General features: G+C 42.3%; 2 protein-coding genes across 3 annotated transcripts in view; one reads left to right on the forward strand and one right to left on the reverse strand.

Moving 5' to 3' along the window:
* The window catches only part of LOC143288600 (uncharacterized), a 12,832-nt gene extending 3,543 nt beyond the window's left edge, over positions 1-9,289 (forward strand). Inside the window, exons 3-6 of the mRNA XM_076597236.1 lie at positions 1,770-2,029; positions 5,353-5,541; positions 7,213-7,431; positions 8,051-9,289. Coding sequence (XP_076453351.1) covers positions 1,770-2,029; positions 5,353-5,541; positions 7,213-7,431; positions 8,051-8,359 — 977 coding nt within the window. The 3' untranslated portion in view covers positions 8,360-9,289. The remainder of the gene's footprint in view (positions 1-1,769; positions 2,030-5,352; positions 5,542-7,212; positions 7,432-8,050) is intronic.
* Positions 1-14,897, reverse strand: part of LOC143288601 (notchless protein homolog 1-like) — a 74,500-nt gene that overhangs the window by 42,379 nt on the left and 17,224 nt on the right. For both annotated transcript variants that reach the window (XM_076597238.1, XM_076597239.1), the window contains exon 10: positions 13,294-13,429. In XM_076597238.1, the coding sequence (XP_076453353.1) occupies positions 13,294-13,429 (136 nt within the window). The remainder of the gene's footprint in view (positions 1-13,293; positions 13,430-14,897) is intronic.

Below are 14,897 nucleotides of genomic sequence, written 5' to 3' on the forward strand. Positions count from 1 at the left end.
TCATCTTGTATGTCTTGTCTGTAATCCTGTGGTAATCCCTGTACAGGGCAACAATCCACAATAGGCGGGAGTGCTCTAGGAGACTGATGTCTGTGTACGACCGTTAAGTCCCCTCAGAATGAATAAACCAACCTTTTTTTATTGAGGCGGAAAAAGGAGTGAGCACAAATGGCTTGTTTTCATCCTGCCCTCATGAAAAGGGGAAATATAACAAATACTCAACACACAAAGCAAAATCATTACATGAATAAATTTCAATCATGTCACCAAAAAAAAAAAAAAAAAGAGAGAGACTGACTTAAGCTTATGGGTGGGCCAACAGCAAAGTGAGAGCTGTATGATCAGCGGTTTCTCCGCTGCAATGGGATTCCATTTACAGCTTAGTCTTTTGTGAAGGACCATGATTCTCAAACCATCAAGGCAAAATTGCACTGGCTTTTAGTGCTGCAGCCTAGGGGGGGCTAGATGGCCTTTGGGGACCATCACCAACGTCGACTGTCTTAAAACCCCCATGGCCAAGAGAGCAGCGATGAAACTTGGATAAGATACTCTCCAAACTTGGGTAAGATACTCTCCAAACTTGGGCAAGATACTCTCCAAACTTGGGTAAGATACTCCCCAAGGGTAAGATACTCTCCAAACTTGGGTAAGATACTCTCCAAACTTGGGTAAGATACTCTCCAAGGGTAAGATGTTCTCCAAACTTGGGTAAGATACTCTCCAAGGGTAAGATATTCTCCAAACTTGGGTAAGATACTCTCCAAACTTGGGTAAGATACTCTCCAAGAGTAAGATACTCTCCAAACGTGGGTAAGATACTCTCCAAGGGTAAGATACTTTCCAAACATGGGTAAGATACTCCCCAAGGGTAAGATACTCTCCAAACTTGGATAAGATACTCTCCAAACTTGGGTAAGATACTCTCCAAGGGTAAGATACTCTCCAAACTTGGATACGACACTCTCCAAACTTGGGTAAGATACTCTCCAAGGGTAAGATATTTTCCAAACATGGGTAAGATACTCTCCAAGGGTAAGATACTCTCCAAACTTGGATAAGATACTCTCCAAACTTGGGTAAGATACTCTCCAAGGGTAAAATACTCTCCAAACTTGGATAAGATACTCTCCAAACTTGGGTAAGATTCTCTCCACTATAATCAGATTATAGTCCAGACAGTCAGGACAACAGTTGCCTCCTCTGCTGTTGTGATGGTCATAGCTGGACACGACTGGCTATCAATCATACGGGTCAGATCCACTCTGCTTTTGGTGTGAAGATGTTGGGTGGGTAGGGGGTTCGGGGGGGGGGGGGGGGGGGGAGATGAATGAATGGAAAGGGGGTCTTGTTCAAGGCGATGGAAAGCTACTTTATGATTCTGTCTTGTTCGTCATTGTTAGAAGGAATGAACAGCTATCTCACACACACACACACACACACACACACACACACACACACACTTCTGAAAGTGAATGGTCATTATGACGTCTATCCAAGTGAGATGCCCATTCACTGAGCATAATCAGGTTCCATCAAGGTGCATGTTCACCTTCCAGCTACCAGTACAAATAATGCTCTGAACTCACCTGTAAAAAACTGGACAAACAAAGCTTGTTATCACATTTCTGGGGTCAGTCACTGATTCACAAACTTCCAATCACTGCACACTCTCCCCCCCCCCCACGCTCGTCAGACTTTGCGCAAGAATTCTGACCAAAAAAAAAAAAGCCCACCACATTATTTTATTATTGTTTCTCTTTCCCATGCAGGTTTGCTGATCCGAATCATCATCAGCAGTGTCAAATACTGCAACAAAAAAGCCTTGGCAGAAGCCAACTCCCACACACCGGAGTCGAAGCGCCATGTGGCGTTCCGAGTCTTCATTATGCTGGGCCTCTTGATCAACTCCGGCTGTGCCGTCACCGTCTTTGTCTTCACCCAGACGCAGCGGGACACCAACGGCAACATCATCTTCCAGGTGCCCGAAACTCTCTTCGAGGACAGCTACAATGACCAGAGGTACTTTCAGGTGGGTATAGAGGCACTGCTATTAATATAGTACAACAACCACAGATACTCCAGGTGGGTTGAGGCACTATTGTGATGAGCTACAACTACACCAGATACTTTCAGGTGGACTGAGGCATTATTATCACAATATTATCATCAGCTACAATGACCAGTGATACTTGAGGCATTATTATCACAATATTATCATCAGCTACAATGACCAGTGAAACTTTCAGGTGGATTGAGGCATTAATATCACAATATTATCATCAGCTACAATGACCAGTGATACTTTCAGGTGGACTGAGGCATTATTATCACAATATTATCATCAGCTACAATGACCAGTGATACTTTCAGGTGGACTGAGGCATTATTATCACAATATTATCATCAGCTACAATGACCAGTGATACTTTCAGGTGGATTGAAGCATTATTATCACAATATTATCATCAGCTACAATGACCGGTGAAACGTTCAGGTGGACTGAAGCATTGTTATCACAATATTATCACCAGCTACAATAACCAGTGAAACGTTCAGGTGTATTGAAGCATTGTTATCACAATATTATCATCAGCTACAATGACCAGAGATACTTTCAGGTGGACTGAGGCATTATTATCACAATATTATCACCAGCTACAATGACCAGTGAAACTTTCAGGTGGACTGAGGCATTATTATCACAATATTATCATCAGCTACAATGACCAGAGATACTTTCAGGTGGATTGAAGCATTATTATCACAATATTATCATCAGCTACAATGACCAGAGATACTTTCAGGTGGACTGAGGCATTTTTATCACAATATTATCATCAGCTACAATGACCAGTGAAACTTTCAGGTGGACTGAGGCATTATTATCACAATATTATCATCAGTTACAATGACCAGTGAAACTTTCAGGTGGACTGAGGCATTTTTATCACAATATTATCATCAGCTACAATAACCAGTGAAACTTTCAGGTGGACTGAGGCATTATTATCACAATATTATCATCAGCTACAATGACCAGTGAAACTTTCAGGTGGACTGAGGCATTATTATCACATTATTATCATCAGCTACAATGACCAGTGAAACTTGAGGCATTATTATCACAATATTATCATCAGCTACAATGACCAGTGATACTTGAGGCATTATTATCACAATATTATCATCAGCTACAATGACCAGTGAAACTTTCAGGTGGATTGAAGCATTATTATCACAATATTATCACCAGCTGCAATGACCAGTGAAACTTTCAGGTGGATTGAAGCATTGTTATCACAATATTATCATCAGCTACAATGACCAGAGATACTTTCAGGTGGACTGAGGCATTATTATCACAATATTATCACCAGCTACAATGACCAGTGAAACTTTCAGGTGGACTGAGGCATTATTATCACAATATTATCACCAGCTACAATGACCAGTGAAACTTTCAGGTGGACTGAGGCATTATTATCACAATATTATCACCAGCTGTAATGACCAGTGAAACTTTCAGGTGGATTGAAGCATTGTTATCACAATATTATCATCAGCTACAATGACCAGTGAAACTTTCAGGTGGACTGAGGCATTATTATCACAATATTATCATCAGCTACAATGACCAGTGAAACTTTCAGGTGGACTGAGGCATTATTATCACAATATTATCATCAGCTACAATGACCAGAGATACTTTCAGGTGGACTGAGGCATTATTATCACAATATTATCATCAGCTACAATGACCAGTGAAACTTTCAGGTGGACTGAGGCATTATTATCACAATATTATCACCAGCTGTAATGACCAGTGAAACTTTCAGGTGGATTGAAGCATTATTATCACAATATTATCACCAGCTACAATGACCAGTGAAACTTTCAGGTGGACTGAGGCATTATTATCACAATATTATCACCAGCTGTAATGACCAGTGAAACTTTCAGGTGGATTGAAGCATTATTATCACAATATTATCATCAGCTACAATGACCAGTGAAACGTTCAGGTGGATTGAAGCATTATTATCACAATATTATCATCAGCTACAATGACCAGTGATACTTTCAGGTGGATTGAAGCATTATTATCACATTATTATCATCAGCTACAATGACCAGTGATACTTTCAGGTGGACTGAAGCATTATTATCACATTATTATCATCAGCTACAATGACCAGTGATACTTTCAGGTGGACTGAGGCATTATTATCACAATATTATCATCAGCTACAATGACCAGTGATATTTTCAGGTGGAACTGGGCATTACTGTGGTCAGCCACAACCACCACAGATACTTTCAAGTGGAATGGGGCACTGTGTAATATTAGCTACAACACCCATGCAGGGAAATCTGAAGTGACCAAAAAACAAAAACAACAAAAAAAAACCCAAACAATGCAATGTTTGAAATCCTTCTAAAGAGACACAAGTTCCACGATTTCCATAGGCACAGCGTGGACCTTAGTTTTGGGGGAAAATATCAAACACTGTTCCACTATTAATTCTTTTTTAGAATCTAATCTTAAAACGTATGTTCAAACAATATTCTAAACTATAGTTCCTTCTCTCCCGAAACTGGTCTTGTGTGTGTGTGTGTGTCTGTGTCTGTCTGTGTGTGTGTGTGTGTGTATGCGTGCGTGCTTATGTGCATGTGCAATGCTGTGTGGGGGTTGAGTGAGGTGTGTAATTTTTGTGAGTGATGTTAGCTTGCTTTTAAAATAGTATTTCTTTAAGGGAGTTTGTAATTCAACATTTTGATCATATTCCCATGTCTACTTGGAGCGATGGCCTAGAGGTAACGTGTCCGCCTAGGAAGCGAGGGAATCTGAGAGCACTGGTTCCAATCATTATCACGGCTCAGCCACCGATATTTTCTCCCCCTCCACTAGACCTTGAGTGGTGGTCTGAATGCTAGTCATTTGGATGAGACGATAAACCGAGGTCCCCTGTGCAGCATGCACTTACCGCATATTAAAGAACCCACGGCAACAAAAAAATGTTGTTCCTGGCAAAATTCTGTACAAAAATCCACTTCAACAGGAAAAACAAATAAAACTGCATGCAGGAAAATATACAGAAAAATGGGTGGCGCTGTAGTGTAGTGACGCGCTCTCCCTGGGGAGAGCAGCCCGAATTTCACACAGAGAAATCTGTTGTGATAAAAAGAAATACAAAATACAAAACAAAATACTTCAGACCACCACATGTATTGTTAAATGCGCTTTGAGCAGCAGAGGTCCAGAACAAACGTCCGACTCCTAACAGATTCTGCTGCGATGCCTCCACACACCCACACACACTAAAGCACGGCGGTAACTTCATTTCATTTCAGAACGTCAGCGTCTTCATACATCATCCTGACTTTGACGTCAGCGCTCCCACCAGTGCCACCAACTACCAGGCCAACTGGGTTCGATTCATGTCCATCAACGACATCCGAGATCGCAGCGACCTCCATATCAGTTACAACTACGTCTACGAAAAGACCGCCACACATCTGAAAATGGCGCTGTACGTCAAGGTAAGTCAGGGACAGCAGTTGCCTCCCCTTCCGTTCTGATGGTCACAGTCGGTCACGAGTGATGATAACTGTATCATACATCACGCCAAGGCCAGTCAGGTCAGCCATGACTGGTTTGGAAAAGAAACGCACCTGATACATGCAACTGTTTATCATCGTTACCACCCCCCCCCCACCAACTCCCCCCCCCATCCCCCACACACACCCCCACACACACACACACAATCACCCCCCACCCCTAACCCCCTATTCCTCCTGCTGACTACTTCAAACTTCTAAACGGTACACTTCTTGTATTCTTATGCACACACAACACAACTGCACCACAACAATTTGTTATTATCGTTGTGGTGGTGGTCCTTGTCGTTTCACCAGGACAATTCCCAAACTATTTTCCTGCATGTTGGGTTCCCACAGCCGTGACCTAACAAACTTCCAGACTTTTTCCTAGACCAGACTGGAAACTTTCCATACCAAACACAAAGCCATGCTGAAATACAATTCGTCCTAAGTACGTTAAAACAGAACAGGCACCACTGAACAACACCGAAGTGACTCAGCAGCAGTGCAGGGTCTCCTCTGGTGTGTGGCCTTCGGGCGACCTAACTTCAATGGTTCCCTGTGGACTGCCGATGCTAGAACTGCGACAGACGAACCCGGGTGTGGCCGTGTATGGGGGGATCTAAATGAGCGGCGTGGAAGTAATGCCACTGAAACGGCGCAGATGATGGGGCAGCAAAAAAAAAAAAAAAAAAAAAAAACGAATCCGTCTGCAGCACCAATGACAAAAAGAGGCCAGTGGATATCCCAGTGTCAATGTTTTCAATTTTCACCACTTTATTGTTTGTTTGTTTTTTTGTTTTGGGGGTTTTTTTCCAATTGCTTGGGTGGGCTTTGTTGCTGTTGTTGTTGTTGTTTTTAATATAATTTTTAATGCATTAAGCTATTTGTTGAACAGTAATGGTCAAGGGTTTGATCAAAATGCCAAGACTTTTCCCCCTGAGCCTGAAAGGCTAAACATGATGATTTTCCCGAACACTTTTCCAGCCCTGGAAATGGTTCTCTTTTCTTTCTTTTTTTTTTTTTTTTTTTTTTTTAAGACTCTTCCAGCCCTGGAAAGGGTTCTCTAATTTCTTTTTCGTTTTCTTTTCTTTTTTCTTTTAGACCTTTCCAGCCCTGGAAATGGTTCTTTAATTTTTTCCCAAAGACTTTTCCAGCCCTGGAAATGGTTCTTTAATTTTTTTCCCCAAGACTTTCCAGTCCTGGAAATGGTTCTTTAATTTTTTCCCAAAGACTTTTCCAGCCCTGGAAATGGTTCTTTAATTTTTTTCCCCAAGACTTTCCAGTCCTGGAAATGGTTCTTTAATTTTTTCCCCAAGACTTTTCCAGCCCTGGAAATGGTTCTTTAATTTTTCCCCCAAGACTTTTCCAGCCCTGAAAATGGTTATTTAATTTTTCCCCCAAGACTTTTCCAGCCCTGAAAATGGTTCTTGGTTCTTTAATTTTTTCGCCCCCCAAGACTTTTCCAGCCCTGAAAATGGTTGGCTCTCGATCTCTCATTCTTTTCCAAGACACTGCCACATTGTCCAAGACTCTGTAGGAACCATGTGCATGCCTAATCTACAACATTTTGTTTCTGATCACACATTTCAATGTGATCTACGCACACAGGAGGACACGACGGGCAGCGGCAGACAAGGCTCCTGGAAAGTGTCGGAGTGCTACAACCTGGACCTTGCCAGTCATCAGATCGTCGCCGTGAACAGCGCCACCTGTCAGTCCTCCTTCTTCAGCCCGCAGGCCGTAAGCGTCTACCTCACCTTCTCCTTCACGCCACCCGACCGGCTCTTCAAGAAATACATCTTTGGGGACATACGTTTCAACGTCAGGGTATGAGTCTTTCTTCGCTATCGTTTGCTGAGGAACATTTGATTTCTTTAGCTAACGAAATTAACTGACTGGCTCTTCAACAAATACATCTTTCTTTGCTGTCACTTGTTGAAGAATATTTGATTTCTTTAGCTAACGAAATTAACTGACTGGCTCTTCAACAAATACATCTTTCTTTGCTCTCACTTGTTGAGGAACATATGATTTCTTTAGCTAACGAAATTAACTGACTGGCTCTTCAACAAATACATCTTTCTTTGCTGTCACTTGTTGAAGAATATTTGATTTCTTTAGCTAACGAAATTAACTGACTGGCTCTTCAACAAATACATCTTTCTTTGCTGTCACTTGTTGAAGAATATTTGATTTCTTTAGCTAACGAAATTAACTGACTGGCTCGGCTCTTCGAGAAACACATCTTTCTTTGCTGTCACTTGTTGAAGAATATTTGATTTCTTTAGCTAACGAAATTAACTGACTGGCTCTTCAAGAAACACATCTTTCTTTGCTGTCATTTGTTGAGGAATATCTCCTTAAGCGAATGAAATCGACCGATTAGCTCTTCAAGAAATACACCTTTTGGAACAAACATTTCAATGTATTTCACTATCTTCGACAGGTTTACAACAACCAGGTGTGCAGCGAATACACCGACTTTGGCGACAGCGTGAGTGACAGCACCACCATCCCCATCATCCACTACTACCGCACCAGCGCCACGCTCGCCCCGGGCGACATGCGACACCTGCTCATCAAGGGGGGGACCCCACGCTTCTACAGCAATGACGGGGCCGACCTGCAGGACGTCACGCAGGTGTGGAAGACCGGGTTCGGCAGGTGTGAGAGCTCGGGGAGCAAGGCACCGCATTTCCAGCAAGACATCCCTATCCAGTGCTCCAACAATGCTGTGCCTTCCATCACTGGGTAATCCCCACCCCCACCCCACCCCCAGGGGTGTAGCAAGCAGCCTCAAACTATCTGCCCCCTGCCCCCCCACGTTTAAATGGTGTGTGACAGATTTTTCTGAACAAAAGCGATGTGTCACCAAGAGGAAGAATTCCTAACAAACAATGACAACCAGTATCATGATCTGTTGAGCTCTGGGCCCGGTGACAGCCCTTCACTGACCAGCATACTCCTGTCACAGCCATCAAGGAGATAGACTACTTGCTACAACAATAATTTGTGTGTGTATCTTTTGCTTATTTGTTTTAAATTCTCCTTAATGTTTCACTTTGTTTGAAAGTATGTACTTGTATAATGTAAAATGCTAAAAAGATGTTCATTAAAAAAAAAAAAAATTTCCAAGATCTGCAACCTCAGCGGTAGTGCAGGGTCTCCTCTTGTGTGTAGCCTCATGGCGACCTGACACTGACAGTTTCCTTTGGATTTACTGGAGCTTGGGCTACAGACAGACTATGCCTGGATGTGACCATTGACAGGTGCGTTTGAGACAAGCGGCGTAGGGGTGATGCTATGAAAATGGTACAATGGACAACAACAACAACTACTACAACAACAAAAGAGTACGAACGTCAAGACAACATATCAGTCATGTATTTTCATAAATGTTGGCTAATGTTTTTGACTGACTGATATTGATGTGTGCCTACACAGTGCCTATCCTTGGTAACAGACCAAGCTCTAACTCTTAGGCAACTTTACACACACGCAGTCATTTGCGCAACGGGCTGCCTGTCCGGGGTAAAACTGACAAAGAACTGCCTTTTTGCACTCAGTCTTTTCTGTGTTATTCAGTCAGGCTTCAGTCAAAGACTCTCTCACACTCTCTCTCTCTCTCTCTCTCTCTCTCACACACACACACACACACACACACACACACACACACACACACACACACATCATTACAACTATGTTCAGCTCTGCAACATAAACTACATTCCACACAACACATAAACACCCAAATCTAGAGCCCTGGTGTATCTTTACAATACATCAGTACGTCCTGTATTTTCAAAACTGCTGGCTACGTATGTCAGCTTAGGCCAAACAGGGTGACATTTACATTTCAACCTTTATCTAGCCAGCTGATGTATCTTTTTGCTCAGCTGTTTTCAAACTGCTGCCGGTTTTCTTGTTTTCTTTTTACAAGTACATGGAGGGAGGCTGGGGGGGGGGGGGGCGGGGGGGGGGGGGGGGGGGGGGGAGATGTGTGTGCATAAGTGTGCTAGTGTGTGTGTGTGTGTGTGTGTGTGTGTGTTTGATAAGAGCAAGAGAGAGAGAGAGAGAATGCTATCATTTTATTCTGAATTGAATTGAAGGGCTGCTACAATGTTCTCTCTTAATATGCTATAACTGTTTGTGACAATGTGGTTTACAGCTTCATCATAATTACAATAGTTTCATTGTTCTCTTAATGTACTTGAAACTATTTGTGACAAAGTGGTTAACAACAACATCATAATCACACAGAGAGAGAGAGAGAGAGAGAGAGAGAGAATGCTATCATTTCATTTTGAATTGAAGGGTTGCTACAATGTTCTCTCTCTTACTATGCTAGAACTGTTTGTGACAATGTGGTTTACAGCTTCATCATAATTACAATATTTTCATTGTTCTCTTAATGTACTTGAAACTATTTGTGACGAAGTGGTTAACAACAACATCATAATCACAGAGAGAGAGAGAGAGAGAGAGAGAATGCTATCATTTCATTTTAAATTGAAGGGTTGCTACAATGTTCTCTCTCTTACTATGCTAGAACTGTTTGTGACAATGTGGTTTACAGCTTCATCATAATTACAATATTTTCATTGTTCTCTTAATGTACTTGAAACTATTTGTGACAAAGTGGTTAACAACAACATCATAATCACAGGAATTAACTCCGAATCAGTATCGGTAGCTCAAGGAGTGTGTGTGTGTGTGTGTGTGTGTGTGTGTAGTCACATTTTGGTGTGTGTATGTAACATAGATATAATGTTTTATGTTAACAAAAGCGTTTTTGTAAAGCACCTAGAGCAGATTTCTGGATAGTGTGCTATATAAGTATCCATTATTATTATTATTATCATTAAGGAGGCATCACTGCGTTCAGACAAATCCATATGCGCTACACCACATCTGCCAAGCAGATGTCTGACCAGCAGTGTAACCCAACATGCTTAGTCAGGCCTTGAGTGTAATTAACCACGACCAGCGACTGGTTTCTGCATGCTGCTAACGAATTACATGAGAAATAGAAAAATACAACAAAGGCAAAATTTGGAACTCGATCAGCTGGTCTTGGTGGTGAACATAAACAATAAAATAAAATAAAATAAAAAAGACGAAGCTATAATTGTGCCTTGTCAAAAAGCAGAGCATTTTCTGCTTCTTCTTTTCTCTTTCTTTTCTCTCTGATTGAAGTGTCATTATTTTATTGGGGGTTTTTTTTTCCTTCTTTTTTGTCACAACAGATTTCTCTGTGTGAAATTCAGGCTGCTCTCCCCAGGGAGAGCGTGTCGCTACACTACAGCGCCACCCATTTTTTTGTATTTTTTCCTGAGCACAGTTCTATTTGTTTTTCCTATCGACGTGGATTTTTCAACAGAATTTTGCCAGGAACAACCCTTTTGTTGCCGTGGGTTCTTTTACGTGCGCTAAGTGCATGCTGCACACGGGAGCTCAGTTTATCGTCTCATCCGAACGACTAGCATCCAAACCACCACTCAAGGTCTAGTGGAGGGTGAGAAAATATCGGCAGCTGAGCCGTGATTCGAACTAGCGCACTCAGATTCTCTCGCTTCTTAGGCGGACGCGTTACCTCTAGGCCATCACTCCACATCAGAGAAAACAACAACAACAATAAAACAAGTGTCTTATCATCTTACTGCCTGGAAACTTTTGAGCAAAAATCATCTGGCATGCAATGATGTTTCTTCATCGTGAGACAGATCATCAATGATCCCTATTTTGTTTTCCACCATACTACTTACTTGAGAATAAACTGCTTTCAAGATGGAGGGGGGGCTGTTTTGTTATACGAACATCAACTGTTTAGAGAGTATGAGAGAGAGAGAGAGTCTGAGGGAGAGAGAGAGAGAAAGAGAGAGACAGAGAATGTGTGTGTATGTATGCATAATTATATACACATGTATACTTATTACTATTTTTGCAGAACATGTGGACGAGAGTCGGTTTGTTTTTCAAATATCAACTCTTCTCAGAATAAGACAGATAGAAAAAGAATGTGTATGTATGTCTACATGCATGCACGTGTATGCGCATTCGGAGCACAGTGGGTGAGAACTTTGTGCAAGGACAGATTTGCCTCCCTTAAAGAGATTCTGTGACTCGAATCTCTGTGGCACAGTTTGCACAAGAGGTGGTTGAGGGTATTTGTTTGGTATGGTTTTGTTTTAGGTTGTTTTTTTTAAAATCACAATTGTAAACAAAACAAACAAACAAAAGTCTGTGACAGACCAGAAGAAGAACACACAAAAAACACAAACACATCACCAAAGATAAAGAATGTAATGAACACACACACAGAACACAGGTGAAGGAAAAACACACACACACACACGCGCACGCACACACACACACGCACGCGCACACATGCATGCGCGCGCACACTGACACACACACAAGCACACACACATACATAAGCACACACACACACACACACACATACACACACACAAGCACGCACACACACCCACACACACACAACAAACAACACATTACCAAACAACACATCAGCAAACGTAAAGTACACAGTGTGTGTACTCCAAAGTGTGGAGTGATGGCCTAGAGGTAACGTGTCGGCCTAGGAAGCAAGAGAATCTGAGTGCCACTGGTTCAAATCCCGGCACAGTCGCCAATCTTTTTCTCCCCCTCCACAAGAGCTTGAGTGGTGGTCTGGATGCTAGTCATTCGGATGAGATGATAAACCAAGGTCTATTCTTATTCTTGTTGCTTATAGTCCAGCCGACCACACAGAGCCATATCAGGACTGTCAAACCATACAAATGCTCAACCGAGTCAACACAAAACTATCACATCTACAAAAAAAACAAAACAAAAAAAACACTAATACTAACCCATAACACACAGTTCATGACACAGTATCCCAACCATTTAGCTCCTTATGGCAAATAAGACTAGGCCATGCTAAGAACGCCAGCCATTCCACTAAATTTATCATCCCCAGATTACAAAAAAAAATCGTAAAAAAGTTAAAACCAATACTCTGAAGCCAAACAAAAATTAAATAAAAAAAAGACCATATACGCAAATAACACTGCAGAATGGGCAGCTAGTGCCAATCCCAGTACTTACATCTCACTAACCAATTGCCAGAGCGCAAAACAGCACAGATAGTGCATCATAGATTGCTGAAAAGTCTGAAGGCTTGCTTGAAAAATGAAACGACTGGGAAGGCTGAAAAAGGAGACAACGGTGAAGAACAACAAAAAGGACAGAAACAAACAATGACATAAATGAGGAAATTTCTAGCACCGAATTTCCAGAAGGCCGAGAATGCTGTTTATACTGAAAGACCCCCCCCCCCGCCCCCCCCCCGGCATTCCCACGGGGGGAAACCGAGGTCCTGTGTGCAGCAAGCACTTAGCGCACATAAAAGAACCCATGGCAACAAAAGGGTTTGTCCCTGGCAAAATTTTGCAGAAAAATCCACTGCAACAGGAAAATATTTTTTAAAAAAACAAAAAAACTGTAGGCAGGACAACTAAGAAAAAAAAAAAAAGGTGGCACATCTCAGTATCGTGACGCGCTCTCCCTGCGGAGAGCAGCCCGAATTTCACACAGAGTAATCTGTTTTGAGAAGAAAAAAAAAGAGTAATATGATACAATGAGCACACACACACACACAAAAAAAACTCTCTCTGAAGTACTCACGCGTGTCGGTGGCATCCGATTTGACCAGCTTGGCCTCTGCAGGGTCACAGGCCCCCGTGCGCATCACGTAGTCTGTGTTCAGCGACAGCACGTTGACCCAGTGGGTGTGACCTTCCAGCGTGCGACATAACACACCCTGCCCACACACAAAAAAAAAACCTCCATTTTCTACCAAAACTGGGGTCAGCGTGACGTGAATACAATTTCATTTTTCAGGTTTGACATTTGACATTGTTGCTTATGGTTCAGTCATCAACACAGCACCACGTCAGTACAGCCCAACTAAAAAAAAAACAAAAAAAAAACCAACTGAACTGCATTAAACACAACACACACACACACACACACACACACACACACACACACACACACAAAACCAAAAAAACCACACAACACAGTTCATGACATATCTTGACCATGAAGATCCCTAAAGCAAATAAGACAAGGCTCAACATGAGGATATCAACCCTTCTATGGTCCCCAGATTACACAAAACTGTTATAAAAAAATAAAATAAAATAATTTAAAAAGATTAATACAATACTTCAATGCCACACGAAAAACTACAGGGAAAAAAAAGGCAATGTAGGCAATATAACACTGCAGAATGAGCAGCTAGTGCCCATCCCAGTGTTGACAATATCACTCTACCTAATCGCCAGAGCAAGACAGCAAAGACAGTGGTAGTGCATCACAGAAACTGAGAAAAATGAGAGCAAGAAAAAAGAAGTGTCAAGGCTTGCTGGAAAAGAAGACAGGGGAATGGACTGGGAAGACCAGAAAAAGCAAGACAACAGGTGAGGGGAAGAAAGAAAGGCAGAAACAAAGACAGCAAAAGAAAAGAGGAAACTCCCAGCACACCATTTCCAGAAGGTGATCCCCCCGGCATCCCCACCAGGGGAGAGGGAGGGGGTGTGGTAGGGGTAGTTTTCACATCTTCCCACTTTCATGTCAAACACACAGACCCACACACACACACAAACACACACACGCACAGAGGCTGCCACTGATTGGCCACAAGAGGGATGGGAAAAGATCTCTGATGCCAAGAACGTGGCGTCTAGTGTGTTGCTCAGTCTATTGTATTTGGAAAAGCCCACAGAGACTCTGTTCCATTTTGAAGAAATCTGCGCAATGTTGGTTTGGAAATGATGCCGATATTTGTTTGATTTGCAAAGCATTGTGCTCTACCTTTCATGCTAGACTTACGGCCGCTCCTTCTCTCCGCTTTTATTTCTTTGAGGCGATCAATGGTGTGATGGCCTTGTACCTGTTCTTTTTGATATTCTTTGACTTTTCTGAGGATTTCCGATTTTCCTAGATGTAGGCCGCTCGTTGTTGTTGCGTTACCAGCAAGTCTGTCAGCTCACTCAGCTCATTTCCCTTAACACCTGCATGTCCCGGGCAGTATGACCATGTGAGTTTTTCACTCTGAAAGTTGCGCATTGCCTTATGCCACTCTGGGCTTCCCATTCCGTTTTCAATTTTCTGTATGAGGTTCACTGAGTCGGTTAGAATCAGGGCATATTGGTTTCCGGGCATATGGATGGACGATAGCCACTGGAGGGCATGTGTCACAGCTTCAACTTCCATCGTTAGGCTGG

The sequence above is a fragment of the Babylonia areolata genome, chromosome 12 (genome assembly GCF_041734735.1).
Source record: "Babylonia areolata isolate BAREFJ2019XMU chromosome 12, ASM4173473v1, whole genome shotgun sequence".
NCBI classification, from domain to species: domain Eukaryota; kingdom Metazoa; phylum Mollusca; class Gastropoda; order Neogastropoda; family Buccinidae; genus Babylonia; species Babylonia areolata.